This window comes from Manis pentadactyla, chromosome 2 (assembly GCF_030020395.1).
Source record: "Manis pentadactyla isolate mManPen7 chromosome 2, mManPen7.hap1, whole genome shotgun sequence".
Classification (NCBI taxonomy): domain Eukaryota; kingdom Metazoa; phylum Chordata; class Mammalia; order Pholidota; family Manidae; genus Manis; species Manis pentadactyla.
Window position 1 is genome coordinate 196,984,230 of NC_080020.1, and position 17,449 is coordinate 197,001,678.

The 17,449-nt window shown below is 35.6% G+C and overlaps 1 protein-coding gene across 1 annotated transcript in view; it reads left to right on the forward strand.

Annotated features, from left to right (window-relative positions):
* Window positions 1-17,449, forward strand: part of FBXO11 (F-box protein 11) — a 116,787-nt gene that overhangs the window by 86,890 nt on the left and 12,448 nt on the right. The window contains exons 5-12 of the mRNA XM_036925870.2: window positions 363-492; window positions 1,204-1,287; window positions 1,368-1,500; window positions 2,626-2,732; window positions 2,819-2,930; window positions 3,016-3,122; window positions 3,199-3,336; window positions 17,064-17,281. Coding sequence (XP_036781765.1) covers window positions 363-492; window positions 1,204-1,287; window positions 1,368-1,500; window positions 2,626-2,732; window positions 2,819-2,930; window positions 3,016-3,122; window positions 3,199-3,336; window positions 17,064-17,281 — 1,029 coding nt within the window. The remainder of the gene's footprint in view (window positions 1-362; window positions 493-1,203; window positions 1,288-1,367; window positions 1,501-2,625; window positions 2,733-2,818; window positions 2,931-3,015; window positions 3,123-3,198; window positions 3,337-17,063; window positions 17,282-17,449) is intronic.

Consider the following 17,449-nt stretch of genomic DNA (forward strand, 5'->3'; position numbering starts at 1 on the left):
AGTGATAATAGTTATTATCAGTCCATTTCTAAGACTTAATGGTTCTTAAGAGGATGTAAATGAACTGAAAATACTAGAGTGATTCAGAGTATTTTATTGAAAATCATCCTTTTAAATAATAACTGGTTTTTATAGTAAAGTTGACCTTTTTTTCTCTGGCTTATTCAAATTTTGAAGAATTGACACTTTCTTTTGGGTGGAGTATTTTTCATATGCAGTTACATTGTTTTTGCTAAAACCTATATTTTTACATTTAAAATTGTATTTCTTTATATCCTTAGAAGTTTTTGATGTCTTAGATAATTTTTATAGCTGTTTAAGGACATTTTATAAAGAAATCTTTAATTCCCTTGCTCCTTCAGGAAACGATTATACATGGAAGTATTTGAATATACCCGCCCCATGATGCATCCTGAACCTGGCAAATTCTACCAGATTAATCCAGAAGAATATGAACATCCAAATCCTTGGAAAGAGAGTTTCCAGCAGTTGGTAGGAAGTATAAATAGAAAATATTGATTTAAATAGCTATAAATAGAAATTCCATTTTTAAAAAATTAGATTCAAGAATAGGTTTCAAGCCATTGAATAATCAACCAACAAAATATCTAACAGTTTTTTTCACAACTGGCCCACTTTTTAATAATTTAAACATTTGATATAAGCTTCAGTAGTTTAAGAGCAGTTAGACTTTCTGTGGGTCTGTTTGTACTTTAAATTATTGGTGTTCAGTAGTTCCTTTTAAGTTTCACATTTAGCTTGATTTTCATATAGTCCTTTACAAATGGTACTCATCTTGAGGGGGGTGATTTTGCTCTTCAGGGACATTTGGCAATGTCTTGACACATTTTTGGTAGTCACAACTGGAGAAGAGAATGCTACTTGCATCTAGTGGATAGAGGCCAGGGATGCTGCTAAACATGCTGCAGTGCACAGGATGCCACCAACACAACACAGGCTTATGTCTCAGAATGTCAGTAGTGCTAGAATTGGGAAACTCTTGCTCAATATGACCGAGTTGTAAGTGTTTCAGATATTATACTGCACTATGAAATAAGTTGGCATAACTGATCATTGTTTTTTGATAATTTAATGGAAAATATTCATACATTTTTAAATTAATGTACAATAGAATGTTTACATCAGTAGTCATTATTTATTTCTGGGGTTATTTTGTTTGTTTCTTTGTTTTTGACATTTTAGTATAAAGGTGCACATGTAAAGCCAGGATTTGCTGAACATTTCTACAGTAATCCTGCAAGATATAAAGGAAGAGAAAATATGTTGGTATGTTTGATTTGTATTTTTATAATATTTAAAATGGTAATCTTTCAGTTCTGTACTTAACACGTTTATTTTTTCTCTAGTATTATGATACAATTGAAGATGCCCTCGGTGGGGTACAAGAAGCTCATTTTGATGGACTTATCTTTGTTCATTCTGGAATATATACTGATGAATGGATATATATTGAATCTCCAATCACCATGATTGGTGCAGGTATTTTGAAATGCATTGTCATTAAAATTTTAACCTTTTCTTTGCATGATGGGTTTTTTAAAATGCTAGGGACTTAAAATCCAGGTGAATTTCTATAGTAACAATAGAAGGAAAGAATAGGAATTAGACATTGTGTGTATTTTATGACAGACATGAAAACATAAGAGTTCAGAAGTTATAGGTCTGTTTCTTTCCATTTTTTTCGATGTTATATTTCTTGACATCAGTACTTTTTCCAACCACCTTAGGTATTCATTAAGGAAAGAAAAATACTTGTTTTATCTTTTATTTGAAAATAAAGATGCTAATTTTTTATTGTGTTTTTAATTAATTAAAAATTTTTTTAAATTTCTTGGTACTATTTCAAAGCTCTTTTTATAGTCAAGTTTCTAAGAATAAATGTAATGAAGTATTTGTTGAACAGTGAAGTCATTTGAAGATTTATGCTATCTCTTAGGTTTTATGGATATGATAGATAGACCATTTTAAGATAGCTAGTAATTAATACTAGTTAGTGAAATTTGCATTTACTGCCTCTTTTGCTTCCTTTTGCCATTTCTACCACAAAGAGGAGGGAAGGGCATAGAAAATTCTTGCCTAATGATTTTTGATTGTTTTCCAAATCAAGGCCAGTATTGGAAATAAGTTTAAAGAAAGGGTTTTCTTTCTTTCCTCTCCCCTATTCGTCATTCCCCTATTTCCTCTCCCTGAGCTGCTTTTACTGTTGCTGCTGGTGGTGATTTTGTTTCCACAAAAAACCCATGTTTTAATAAGCCGTTGCATTTGATATTAAATACTATTTGTAGTTAAATCTTACTAGAAATATTATTATACATGGATTTGAGTATAATGGTAGTTAAGTAATAGCTACCTTAACTATGACTGCCTGTAATAAAACCCAGTGAAACATAGTTATCTGATAAAATGAATATTAGTCCTATGTACTCAGTAATATTTTTTTTTTAAGTTTCCCCTCCCAAAAAGCACCCAACTTAAAAATAATAAAAAGGGTTCTACCATTTACTAGTTTTATGGTGGAGTATTTTTACTGGCTAAAAAGTAATTTTTTATTTCTATTTCATCTGTCTGATAAAGGTAACATGCTTTAAAATACCTTTTCCACAGCACCTGGAAAAGTAGCAGACAAAGTTATAATTGAAAACACTAGAGATTCAACCTTTGTCTTTATGGAAGGTTCCGAGGATGCTTATGTTGGATATATGACAATAAGGGTAAGAAATTTCAAGATTTAAAATAACCTATGTTGAACTCATTTAAGGTTGTGGTTGTTTATCTAAACAAAATTTCTACTTTTCAGTTTAACCCTGATGACAAATCTGCTCAACACCACAATGCACACCACTGCTTAGAGATAACAGTAAATTGTAGCCCCATTATTGATCATTGTATCATTCGAAGTACATGTACAGGTTAGTGCTTCCTTTATGTTTTATTATCAAATGAGTCACTGGGTTATTGCCCAGTAGGTTCTTAAATAAATTATTTCTCTTATAGTTGGCTCTGCAGTATGTGTTAGTGGTCAAGGAGCATGTCCCACTATCAAGCATTGTAACATCAGCGACTGTGAAAATGTTGGACTTTATATAACAGATCATGCACAGGTATTTTTAAATCTTTTCTTTTTTTTTTTTTTAATTTATTTAAAGCTCTTCTAATGTTTATTTCTGACTGTTTTAGGGAATATATGAGGATAATGAAATTTCCAATAATGCTTTAGCTGGGATTTGGGTTAAAAATCATGGGAACCCAATTATCAGACGGAATCATATTCATCATGGACGTGATGTTGGTGTGTTCACATTTGATCATGGCATGGTAAGAACATTTATTCTTAATGGAAAAATTGACATCATGTCAGTTAAATTTCAAATGTTTCAGCCTTTCTCATCACCAGACTATCTGAATTGAAGAACATAGCTTTAAAAGAGATTTCAGCATTATATTTCAAAATAAATCTTCATTGTTCATTCTGTACATTAACGGATCTAATGTTACATGTAGAGAAGACGGAGCTCTTAGGGAATTGATGTGATCTTTTTGAGGGGAGTAAGTTCTAATACAGTAGTTCTCAAATACAAGTGTGTGTAAAAAAATCACCCAGATATGATGACTCAGAATTTTCAAGGATGGGGCCTGGGCTTACATTTTTAATAAGCACCACAACTGAGTTTAATGCAGGTGGTTTGTAGACTACACTTGGGAAATAATGGTTTCATCACTAGTTTGACTTCTGTTTTATTCCTCTTAAAATTTTTAGTAGAACTTTTATAATGAGAGAGACAGTAATAATAAAGTATCAGTTCTAAAACTGTTGTGCCAGCAGTTAATTAGGTATATCTTAATGGATGATACTGTGTTTTAAATATTATGTCAGTTTTACAGAGTTTTACAGAAACGTGATTTTTTGTAATCTCTTAAGTCACTATTTCAAAGTAATGTTCTTGGGTGTCTCTATTCAGGTATTCTTTTCATTTACTGTCTAATTTTTATTGAGGTAATTTTCAAGTCCTAATACAGCATTTGGCAACTTTTCTTGTTAAGTGGTCAGAGATGGGAGAGGAGATAGTGACACAGTGGCACACAGGGTTATGCTGAAGTTTTACCACCATTATATGGTATTATTTAAGCAACTTAGGAATGTTGGATTCACATATACAAACTCTCCATTAGTGAAGGGAATGTTCTTGTTTTGTTTGTACCTAAAACCCTATTGCAGAACTCTTTTTTAAAAGTGAACTGGCCCCATTATAGAAAGCAATATGAAGGTTCCTCAAAAAACTAAAAATAGAAATACTATTTGACCCAGGAATTCCACTCCTAGGAATTTACCCAAAGAAAACGACTTCTCAGGTTCAAAAAGACATATGCACCCCTATGTTTATTGCAGCACTATTTACAATAGCCAAGATATGGAAGCAACCTAAGTGTCCATCAGTAGATGAATGGATAAAGAAGATGTGGTACATATACACAATGGAATACTATTCAGCCATAAGAAAGAAGCAAATCCTACCATTTGCAACAACATGGATGGAGCTAGAGGGTATTATGCTCAGTGAAATAAGTCAGGCAGAGAAAGACAAATACCAAATGATTTCCCTCATTTGTGGAGCATAACAATGAAGCAAAACTGAAGGAACAGAATAGCAGCAGACTCACAGACTCCAAGAAGGGACTAGCAGTTACCAAAGGGGAGGGGTGGGGGAGGGCGAGGGGAGAAGGGGATTGTGGAGTATCATGATGGGTGCACATGGTGGGAGGGGGGTCATGGGGAAGACAGTGTAGTTCAGAGAAGGCAAATAGGGACTTCGGCATCTTATTACACTGATGAACAGTGACTACAATGGGGTATATGGGGGAACTTGATAATAAGGGTGAATGTAATAACCACATTGTTTTTCTTCTGAAACCTTTATAAAAGTGTATATCAATGATACCTTAATAAAAAAAAAAAGTGAACTGGCCATGAGGAATATTATCAAGTTCCGATTAGACCTAAATAGGACCATCCAGTTCATCATATTTCTGGAGTAATGGTAACCTGAGAGAAATAATTCAACTAAAACTTAGGTTACAGTTTGGGTCTGTAGATGAGAAAACAGAATGGAGATGACCCACTTGCCTTTATCCATCTGAAATTAAGAAACTAACATTTATTTGCAAATTGTGGCTCTTTTTTCTAAGGAGTGGGAAGGTGGTGCAACCTTAGGAACTGAGGAGTCTGGGCAAATGTATGGAACATGTTAAAACAGAGTATTGAGAATTTGCCCTCCCTTTGAGGCCTCTAATGGCTATAGTTCCTAAATGGAACTCATATTTTGTAATGGAATTAGATTAAGCTAGTATTTCTTAGCCTGTGTTGCCTTTACACTTTGCTCCTGAGCAAAAAACCGTACACATACGGTTCAAGTATCATGTCTATTTATGCCTCTAATCTCATTAACAAAGAGATCTGAGGCATCAAGATCATCTTAAGTAAATTTCATATTGAAAAGACCTTTGATGATGGTCACTTACTAAAGTTCATCATAGTAATTTACTACTCATCACACACCCCGGACAACATTTATATTTTAGAGATTTGGATTCCTAAGTTTTATTAACTTTTTAAAAAAACTGTAGGCAGTGCTATAGCTGGATATTCTTTTTAAGATCAATGAAGAGATTTGTGAGGGAAGGATGGAACTAAAGCATATCTTGGGCCTGTCATCTGGTTTTGGTGTTGTGACACAATGCTTTAAAATCCTTTGATAGAATAAACGTTCTTCCATTCCAAGTATTCTTTTGGCTTGTCTTCTTTATGTTAGCAGACTGATTGGTGGGATGAGCTCTTTTAAATTTGACTTTGTTCTCTGTAGAACTTCAAAAACACGTGTTTTCTGTCATGTCCTCTATCTTTAAATGTATTTATTTCTTGTTTGTTCTCTGAAATTGTCTTTTTCCCTATGACGTACTTAAAATTAAAATTCCTGTATTCTTAAGAATGCACATTAAAAGATTTTCTACTCTTTTTACTTTAAAGAAATTAATGTTTTTGTAAAAATACTACATGCCCACTATAAAAGACAGTAGGATTTCAAAGGGTATGTGACTCAAGACAGTAGGATTTCAAAGGGCATGTGACTCTCGAGTTTGACATTGCTAACTGTGTTTAAAGTGTGAGCTTCCCCTATGAAAAATGAAGAAATAAACATACTTTATATTTCAACTTCTCTCTGCCCCATCTTTTATGTTCTTATTTTTCATTTATAAAGGTTTATAGCATTAAATTCCTACAGTTGCTCATCTATATTCACTCTATCTATTTGCCTTTAGTCCTTTTATAACAGTGTTTCCATTCCTGAATTTTTTTTTATTCATTCTTGGTATGGCTCAGTTTTTTTCATCTAGCCATTTTTTGTTTATTTTTAAAAGACGGGCTTATAGGTACTGTAGCTTGAATTTTTGCCGTTTCAGAATGCCTACCCCATTACCTGTTGGCCTGGCAGAATATACAGTTTTTATTATACTTTATTTCCATCAGCATTCTGAAGTCATTTTTATATTTCTAGCATTGAATGTGGCTAAGAAGTCTGAGCTTACTCTGTGTTTTTTTCCTTGTGATGATTTGCTTTTCTACTTAAGTATCTATCCACATGAGGGTTTTTGTGGCTGTTACTGTTGCGTTGCTTTACTCTTCTGTTCTTCTGTCCATATGTTCCTTTCTGTAGAATTGATTGTGTATTGCTGTGTTCTTTTCCTTTAAGTTTTGTGTAATTTCCTTAAGTCTCTTTCCCTTACTGAATGTCTTGTCCTTACTGTTTTGTTTCCAGTGTGGTTTTTATCTCCAATTTTTTAACATATTTGGGTCATGAGATCTTTCTAACATACATAAAAATAAAGAGAACAATGAATCCCCATCTCCCCATCCTCCATCTTCAGCAGCTATCAATTCATGGCCAGTTTCGTTTCATGTATGTCTCACTCGCTCCTTACTCTCTTCCTTAATCTCTGGATTATTTTGAAGCAAATGCTGGCCACCATCATCTCATCTGTAAATATTTCAGTGTGTATCTTTAAAAGTGGGGATTCTTTGTTTTTTCTTTTTCATATAACCACCATGCCAATCTCACTCCTAATAATAATTTTTCTACCATTATTCCAAGTTCACTAATTATCTTTGTTTGCTTAATACTCAATCCATTGTAGAGTCTTATTTTTTTTTTGGTATCATTAATCTACAATTACATGAGGAACATTATGTTTACTAAGCTCCTCCTTTCACCAAGTTGCCCCCACAAACCCCATTACAGTCACTGTCCATCAGCGTAGTAGGATACTGTAGAGTCACTACTTCTCTGTGTTGCACAGCCCTCCCCGTGGCTCCCCCCCATTATACATACTAATCATAATGCTCCCTTTCTTTTTCCCTCCCCTTATCCCTCCCTTCCCACCCATCATCCCCAGTCCCTTTCCCTTTGGTAACTGTTAGTCCTTTCTTGGGTTCTGTGATTCTGCTGCTGCTTTGTTCCTTCAGTTTTTCTTTGTTCTTATACTCCACATATGAGTGAAATCAATTGGTACTTGTCTTTCTCTGCCTGGCTTATTTCACTGAGCATAATACCCTCTAGCTCCATCCATGTTGTTGCAAATGGTAGGATTTGTTTTCTTCTTATGGCTGAATAATATTCCATTGTGTATATGTACAACATCTTCTTTATCCATTCATCTACTGATGGACACTTAGGTTGCTTCCATTTCTGGGCTATTGTAAATAGTGCTGCAATAAACATAGGGGTGCATCTGTCTTTTTCAAACTGGGCTGCTGCATTCTTAGGGTAAATTCCTAGGAGTGGAATTCCTAGGTCAAATGGTATTTCTATTTTGAGCTTTTTGAGGAACCTCCATATTGCTTTTCATAATGGTTGACCTAATTTACATTCCCACCAGCACTGTAGGAGGGTTTCCCTTTCTCCACAACCTCACCAACATTTGTTGTTTGTCTTCTGAATGGTGGCGATCCTTACTGGTGTGAGGTGATATCTCATTGTGGTTTTAATTTGCATTTCTCTGATGACTAGCGATGTGGAGCATCTTTTCATGTGTCTGTTGGCCATCTGAATTTCTTAGGAGAACTGTCTGTTCAGCTCCTCTGCCCCCTTTTTAATTGGATTATTTGCTTTTTCTTTGTTGAGGTGTGTGAGCTCTTTATATATTTTGGATGACAACCCTTTATATATTTTGGATGACAACCCTTTATTGGATCTGTCATTTATGAATATATTCTCCCATACTGTAGGATACCTTTTTGTTCTATTGATGGTGTCTTTTGCTGTACAGAAGCTTTTCAGCTTAATATAATCCCACTTGTTCATTTTTGCTTTTTGTTTCCCTTCCCCAGGGAGATATGTTCATGAAGAAGTCGCTTATGTTTATGTCCAAGAGATTTTTGCCCATGTTTTTTTCTAAGAGTTTTATCGTTTCATGACTTACATTCAGGTCTTTGATCCATTTCAAATTTACTTTTGTGTATGGGGTTAGACAGTGATCCAGTTTCATTCTCTTACATCTAGCTGTCCAGTTTTGCCAGCACCACCTGTTGAAGAGGCTGTCATTTCCCCATTGTATGTCCATGGCTCCTTTATCATATATTAATTGACCATATATGTTTGGGTTAATATCTAGACTCTCTATTGTGTTCCACTGGTCGATGGCTCTGTTCTTTTGCCAGTACCAAATTGTCTTGATTACTGTGGCTTTGTAGTAGAGCTTGAAGTTAGGGAGTGAGATCCCCCCTACTTTATTCTTCCTTCTCAGAGTTGCTTTGGCTATTCGGGTTCTTTGTTGGTTCCATATGAATTTTAGAACTATTTGTTACAGTTCTTTGAAGAATGCTGTTGGTAATTTCATAGAGATGGCATCAAATCTGTAGATTGCTTTGGGCAGGATGGCCATTTTGACGATATTAATTCTTCCTAGCCAAGAGCATGGAATAAATTTCCATTTGTTAGAGTCCTCTTTAATTTCTCTTAAGAGTGTCTTATAGTTTTCAGGGTATAGGTCTTTCACTTCCTTGGTTAGGTTTTTTCCTTGGCATTTTATTCTTTTTGATGCAATTGTGAATGGAATTGTTTTCCTGATTGCTCTTTCTATTAGTTCATTGTTAATGTATAGGAAAGGCACAGATTTCTGTGTAAAAATTTTGTATCCTGCAACTTTGCTGAATACAGATAATAGTTCTAGTAGTTTTGGAGTGGAGTCTTTAGGGTTTTTTATGTACAATATCATGTCATCTGCATATAATGACAGTTTGACTTCTTCTTTACCAATCTGGATTCCTTGTATTTCTTTGTTTTGTCTGATTACCGTGGCTAGGACCTCCAGTACTATGTTGAATAACAGTGGGGAGAGTGGGCATCCCTGTCTTGTTCCCGATCTTAAAGGAAAAGCTTCAGCTTCTCGCTGTTCAGTATGATGTTGGCTGTGGGTTTATCAAATAAGGCCTTTATTATGTTGAGGTACTTGCCCTCTATAACCATTTTGTTGAGAGTTTTTATCATGAATGGATGTTGAATTTTGTTGAATGCTTTTTCAGCATCTATGGAGATGATCATGTGGTTTTTGTCCTTCTTTTTGTTGATGTGGTGGATGATGTTGATGGATTTTTTAATGTTGTGCCATCCTTGCATCCCTGGGATGAATCCCTCTTGGTCATGGTGTATGATCCTTTTGATGTAATTTTGAATTCGGTTTGCTAATATTTTGTTGAGTACTTTTACATCTACGTTCATCAGGGATATTGGTCTGTAATTTTCTTTTTTGGTGGGGTCTTTGCCTGGTTTTGGTATTAGGGTGATGTTAGCTTCATAGAATGAGTTTGGGAGTATTCCCTCCTCTTCTATTTTTTGGAAAACTTTAAGGAGAATGGGTATTATGTCTTATCTGTGTGTCTGATAAAATTCCATGATAAATCCATCTGGCCCACAGGTTTCGCTCTTGGGTAGTTTTTTGATTACCGCTTCAATTTCGTTGCTGGTAATTGGTCTGTTTAGATTTTCTGTTTCTTCCTTGGTCAGTCTTGGAAGGTTGTATTTTTCCAGGAAGTTGTCCATTCCTTCTAGGTTTTCCAGCTTGTTAGCATATAGGTTTTCATAGTATTCGCTAATAATTCTTTGTATTTCTGTGGGGTCCATCGTGATTTTTCCTTTCTCGTTTCTAATTCTGTTGATGTGTGTTGATTCTCTTTTTCTCTTAATAAGTCTGGCTAGAGGCTTATCTATTTTGTTTATTCTCTCGAAGAACCAGCTCTTGATTTCATTGATTTTTTCTATTGTTTTATTCTTCTCAATTTTATTTATTTTTTCTCTGATCTTTATTATGTCCCTCCTGCTGCCTTTAGGTCTCATTTGTTCTTCTTTTTCCAATTTCGATAATTGTGACTTTAGATTATTCATTTGGGATTGTTCTTCCTTCTTTAAATATGCTTGAATTGCTATATACTTTCCTGTTAGAACGGCTTTTGCTGCATCCCACAGAAGTTGGGGCTTTGTGTTGTTTTTGTCATTTGTTTCCATATATTGCTTGATATCTATTTTAATTTTATCATTGGTCCATTTATTATTTAGGAGCGTGTTGTTAAGCCTCCATGTGTTTGTGAGCCTTTTTGCTTTCTTTGTACAATTTATTTCTAGTTTTATACCTTTGTGGTCTGAGAAGTTGGTTGGTAGAATTTTAATGTGTTTTAATTTACTGAGGCTCTTTTTGTGGCCTAATATGTCATCTATTCTGGAGAATGTTCCATGTGCACTTGAGAAGAATGTGTATCCTGTTGCTTTTGGGTGTAGTGTTCTATACATATCTATTAGGTCCATGTGTTCTAGTGTTGTTCAGTGCCTCTGTGTCCTTACTTATTTTCTTTGTGGTGTATCTGTCCTTTGGAGAGAGTGGTGTGTTGAAGTCTCCTAAAATGAATGCATTGCATTCTGTTTCCTCCTTTAATTCTGTTAGTATTTGTTTCACATATATTGGTGCTCCTGTGTTGGGTGCATATATGTTTATAATGGTTATATCCTCTTGTTGGACTGGCCCCTTTATCATTATGTAATGTCCTTCTTTATCTCTTGTTACTTTCTTTGTTTTGAAGCTATTTTGTCTGATACTAGTACTGCAACACCTGCTTTTTTCTCCCTGTTGTTTGCATGAAATTATCTTTTTCCATCCCTATTTAGTCTGTGCATGTCTTGAGTTTGAGGTGAGTCTCTTGTAAACAGCATATTGACAGGTCTTGCTTTTTTGTCCATTCTATTACTCTGTGTCTTTTGATTGGTGCATTTGGTCCATTTGCATTTAGGGTGATTATTGAAAGATAAGTACTTACTGCCATTGCAGGCTTTAGATTCGTGGTTACCAAAGGTTCAGGGTTAGCTTCTTTACTATCTTACTGTCTAACTTAACTCACTTATTGAGCTATTATAAACACAGTCTGATGGTTCTTTATTTCTCTTCTCTCCCTGTTCCTTTCTCTCCCTTCTTATTCCTCCTCCTCCTTTCTCTATATGTTAGGTGTTTTATTTTGTGCTCTTTTGTATTCCCTTTGACTGCTTTTGTGAGTAATTGATTTTATTTTTTATCTTTAGTTAGTATTTAGTTGGTCTGCTTTGTTTGCTGTGATTACATTTTCTCTGGTGACATCTATTTAGCCTTAGGGGTGCTTCCATCTAGAGCAGTCCCTCTAGAATACCCTGTGGGGGTGGTTTGTGGGAGGCAAATTCCCTCAACTTTTGCTTTTCTGGGAATTGTTTAATCCCTCCTTCATATTTAAATGATAGTCGTGCTGGATACAGTATCCTTGGTTCAAGGCCCTTCTGTTTCATTGCTTTAAATATATCATGCCATTCTCTTCTGGCCTGTAAGGTTTCTGTTGAGAAGTCTGATGATAGCCTGATGGGTTTTCCTTTGTAGGTGACCTTTTTTCTCTCTCTGGCTGCCTTTAATATTCTGTTCTTGTCCTTGATCTTTGCCATTTTAATTATTATGTGTCTTGGTTTTGTCCTCCTTGTGTCCCTTCTATTGGGAGTTCTGTGTGCTTCCATGGTCTGAGCGACTGTTTCCTCCCCCAGTTTGGGGGAGTTTTCAGCAATTTTTTCTTCAAATATACTTTCTATCCCTTTTTCTCTCTCTTCTTCTTCTGGTACCCCTATAATGCGGATATTGTTCCGTTTGGATTGGTCGCACTGCTCTCTTAATATTCTTTCATTCCTGGAGATCCTTTTCTCTCTCTCTGGGTCGGCTTCTCTGCATTCCTGTTCTCTGATTTCTGTTCCATTAACAGCCTCTTGCATCTAGTCCATTCTGCTTTTAAGTCCTTCCAGAGTTTCTTTTATTTCTGTATTCTCCCTCCCAACTTTATCCATTAGCTCTTGCATTTTTCTCTGCAACTCCATCAACATGGTTATGACCTTTAGTTTGAATTCTTTTTCAGGATGATTGGTTATATCTGTCTCCCCTGTTTTCCTCTCAGGGAATGTCTGGTATATTCTTGTCTGTATCAGATTCTTCTGTTTTTTCATGGCGATAGAGGTAGTCGTAGGCAGTTGGCGCGTGTATCAGCTGGGAGAACAAAGTCCCTTCTTGCTTGCCTGTTGCCTTCCCTTCCTTGAGAACGGCAACCCCCAGTGGGTTGTGCTGGGCATCTGCGTGCCGACGAGGCCTCTTAGTCTGACCCGGGCGGCTGCGGAGGTGGCTCTGCTTGGCCGCTGTGGGCATGACCGGTCTCAGGCTGCTACTCCACTATGGTGGGGCCACATAGGAGTGGTAACAGGTGGGAGGCTGTTTATCACCATGAAGGGCCTCAGAGCTGCGCTGCCGCCCAGGGGGCTGGGGCACCCGGAGTCCCCCAGGATTCCCAGCTGCTGGGCTGAGTGTGCCAGGACGCTTCCGTCCAGCTATGAGGCTCCTGTCCCTTTAAGACTTTCAAAAAGCACTCGCTTTTCTTTTGTCCCTGGGGCACCGGCTGCGGGGAACTGCTCGCAGGTTTTACTGTTCCTTTCCCTAGTATCCAGCACACCATGCACTGTGTGTCTGTGCTCCCAGTGCAGATGACTAGGGCTGGGTATTTAGCAGTCCTAGGCTCCCTCTCCCTCCCCGCTCCGACTCCTCTCCTCCCACCGCAGAGCTGGGATCGGGGGCACGCCTGGGTCCCACCAGGCCGAGGCTTGTATCTTACCCTCTTCTTGAGGTGCTGGGTTCTCACAGGTGTAGATGTAGCCTGGCTGTTATGCTGAATCTTCTGGTCTGTCTTTTAGAAATGGTTGTACTTGCTGTATTTTCAGAAATATATATGGTTTTGGGAGGAGATTTCCGCTGCCCTACTCAACACCACCATCTTGGCTCATCTCTAGAGTGTTATTTTTGTAAAATAAAATTAAAATGTCATAGCAATGCCAAATTTGTATAAGCTTTTTGAGACATTCCTAATTTATGAATTTAACTTAGGACAGATTGACAGGTGACAGATTCTCCATGTTGAAATCTGGCATTCCTCTCTGTTCTTCCATTTCACTTTTCTTTGGCTAGTCTCCATTAGATAGGAAACATAAGTCTTAGTTGACAGAAGTTGTACATTAGTATGTTTTCCTCTTCATTTACTTCATGTGCCTGAGTTATTCTATGAAAATAGTGCTTTGGGAGTATTCCTTCCTCTCCTATGTCTTATTCATGCCACTGTATCTTAACATTTTAGTAGATCATTGTCTAGGCTTACTAGAACTTTCAGTTACTTGGGGAAACCCACCTTGCTGAAGGTCTAAGGTAACATTTCTTAGCTTTCAGTACCCTACTCTTCCTTACCCAACATTTCCAGAGTATTTAGCAAATGTTTTATATACATATATTGTAGATTGGGGTTATGCAAGTCTGTTTCAATGAAGATAGCATATTTTTTTCTCTCTTGAATTTTTATTTGGAGAGTGCTTCTTTTTTTTGGAGAGTTTTAAGAGAAATTCTTAAATGCCTTCTACTCTGTCATATTTAATAAAGACTTTCAAAAAATTTTTAATGAAAAAGTGCTCAGTCTCACCTTTGTTTTTATATCAGCATTAAAATTTTAACTTGATAGATGATAATTCTAATGGACTTTCAGTAATGTGTTTAGCAGAGATTTAGAAGTGCTTGTGCTGAGAAATGAGCAAGCATTTATTTTAAATATAGAAGATGCTCTTAGCAATCTGGTAGGGAAATATATCATTGCATTATATGGAGTTGTCTAGTAAAATGTCCCTGCCTTTGAAGTTTTGTTGTATATATGTTAAAACTTTCATTGTCTGCATCTAAAATCACAGTTGTATCAATGGTAGAGGCTTCTGGTTTTAAGAGCATAAAGAAATTTTTTTTTTAATGCTGTCTTTTCTTGAAAGTTATCCTAAAACAAAAGATACAGATAATGAATTCCATTTTGATGGAACAAGGGAACTTTTTTTCACCCTTAATCTAAATTACAGTGTGGTAAATGACCATATGTCTATGACCAGGGTAACCAGTTAATGATCAGGGTAGAGCAAGTTATAAAACCTTATATTCAGTGATGTAAGTTGGTGAATTAAAATGTAATTTAAACAACTGGCAACAAGTTTATGTAGAATTATCATTAGAGATCTAAGCAAAGAACAACAACAAGATAATTATTAACATCAGGAAAAAACGAAAGTTGTACAACAAAGAATATGTAGTTATACTTTATGGCTTAGCTCTGAATAGCACACTGATTTAACGAAAATACTGAGAAAACTACATTCTAAAGTTACAGTGTATGAGTATGTGTGAAGGGGGATAGAAAGGTAAGTGAGCAGTAGATAAGACCTTAAACTGAAAATTCAAGATAGATCAATATAAGTATTTTGATCTACCTCCATACTATTAAGTAAAGACTTAAAACTTAAAGATTGAAATAATCAGCTAAAAGAATTGAAGGTGAGGACCTCTGGATAAGGGAAAATGAGGAGAGGGGGCTGCTGTTTGCCTTAATAAACTTGTGGATCTGATTAACTCACTTAACTGTACAACATCAAAACCTAAAGAAAACAGAGCATCTCTGCGTTTGAATAATGTTTAGTCCATGCATAGCAAAGTACACTTGAGTATGATATGCTTAACTCGTGTAGCCGGGACATAACAGAGACTTATTACTGGAATCTCTGTGGAAGCCCAATAAAAGCACACCTTCCCCTGCCACATTCTGAACAAATTAAGATGTAAAGCCATGAAGTAGCAGGAGGAGGCTGAAATAATCATCTTTATTACTCTTAAAGTTTAAGTTGGAGGATACAGCTTAGAATGAGAACCAAATGGGTCTGGTTAACTGAACCCCAAAATTAAATAGGCTTACCCACTTGGTAACAGGCAGTGTGTCCTTAGAGTAGTAGCCGAAGGCGCTTCGTAAGGGCAGCTCACTTGCATGAGTAGAGAGAAAAGCTGAATTCAGCAGCCCAGTTTTTTCTTTCCCAAGTTTGTCAATCAGATATGTCCTTGAACTTCCGGCAGAGAGACTAAGAAACTAATTGAGCTCCTTCTCTATGATGAAAACATCAGAAATGTTGAATCATTTCAGTTTGACATGTAAGCTCTTTTAATCTACCCACTTCTTAAATTTGTTTTTGTTTCTATGATGATCATTTTTGCCACTAGTCTGTATATACAGCCAGGATACATTCCTTAGTATTTGTTATAAAATCAAAGAAGTAAAAACTTTATACTTAAAGAAGTTTTTATTTTAATGTAATCTGTGATTTATTTTTTAAAGCGTAAGATATTTATCAAAATGTAAATTACAGGTAATTTTCAGTTTGTGGAAAATGAAACTACTTCTGAATGTTCTTCTCAAGAAGTTCTCTTTCTTAAAGAGTTAAATATGTAGTGTATATATAGTGTATTAAAGTGTTAAGAAATGCATCTATTAACCTCTCCTAGATTTGGCAAAAAGTTGAACAAATCCTACTTGAGTGCTTGTTATGTGTAAAGTCTTGTCTAGATATTCCAGAAGTTAGTATAGTCCTTTCTCTCTAGATGCTAATAATCAGGTACAAGTAGATATGACAAAGACATAGTACAAGCCAGTACATGGAAGAAGCACAAGAAAATAGTGCTAAAGGGAATTTAAAGAGAGGGGAACACATTAGGAGAAGCACATTGTCTAGCTGCAAGGGAGCTAGACAAGGGGGATGAAATAGCTTTTAGAAGTGCCATCTTATAAATGTCTTCCTTTTTTCTCTTAATATTCAGTCTTTCTTGAGTCTTAGAACTTAGGATATCAATGTTATAGTAACTTTTATCTCATTTATAAAATAAGTAAAACATGTCCACTATAGAAAATTTAAGAAATTTAGAGAAGTATAAAGGATACAAAAGTCATCCCTAATAACCTCAGATAATCATACCCTCATTTTTTGTTTCAGCCTTCAAGTTGTTTTTCTTTAAATAAAGTTGAGATCATACTTAATGTATACTAATGTGAAGTATATATATATATATATATATATATATATATACTGTTCATTTAATGATAGCATGTATAGCACGAACATAGTCTTCAAAAACATATCATGTAGCTGGTTCTCTGTTATTGGGCTAAGATATACATTATTTTGTATGTCTTTTTCTGTAGTCTCTCATTATGTCCTTAGGTCAGCTATTCAGAATTTGATTTCTTGCGATGTTTATAAGGTTATAAGGGTTTATTTTCTTTAGTAGTTACAGTTTTTTTCATTGAAGTCTATCAACTTTTGGGGTAATGGCATATATTTGCATATATTCAATGAATCTTTCCCTGTTTTTCTTTCCCGGCTTTCAGTAGGCCCAGACTAATTACAGGATTTGTAGTTCTCTTTTTACTGAAACAGGTATATCTATTCTATCCATGTTTACATATGAAATTTAGCATTTACCTGTTTCATTCTTACTCTTGAATATTTCTTATACTTAATTTTGAGATATATAGTAAAAAGTTTCTTTAATGTCATTTCTTTTTGGAAAGTAGCCCTACTTACAGGTTTAATTTCTGTATTTTTCAGGGTTACTTTGAAAGTTGCAACATACACAGAAACAGGATAGCAGGCTTTGAAGTAAAAGCCTATGCTAACCCCACAGTGGTTCGATGTGAAATTCATCATGGGCAGACTGGGGGGATATATGTCCATGAAAAAGGAAGGGGACAATTCATAGAGAATAAAATATATGCAAACAACTTTGCAGGTGTATGGATTACCTCAAATAGTGACCCAACAATAAGGTATTTATACATAATTATGAATGTAAACTACTTTTTCACTGTTTTGTGTTAAAAGAGAAGTCAAGATACTTAGCCCTACTCAGTGTTTTTGTAGACACCTGCCTACTGTAAAATAGATATTCCTAGTAAAAATGTCACTGCATCTGAACGAACATAACAATTGCATGT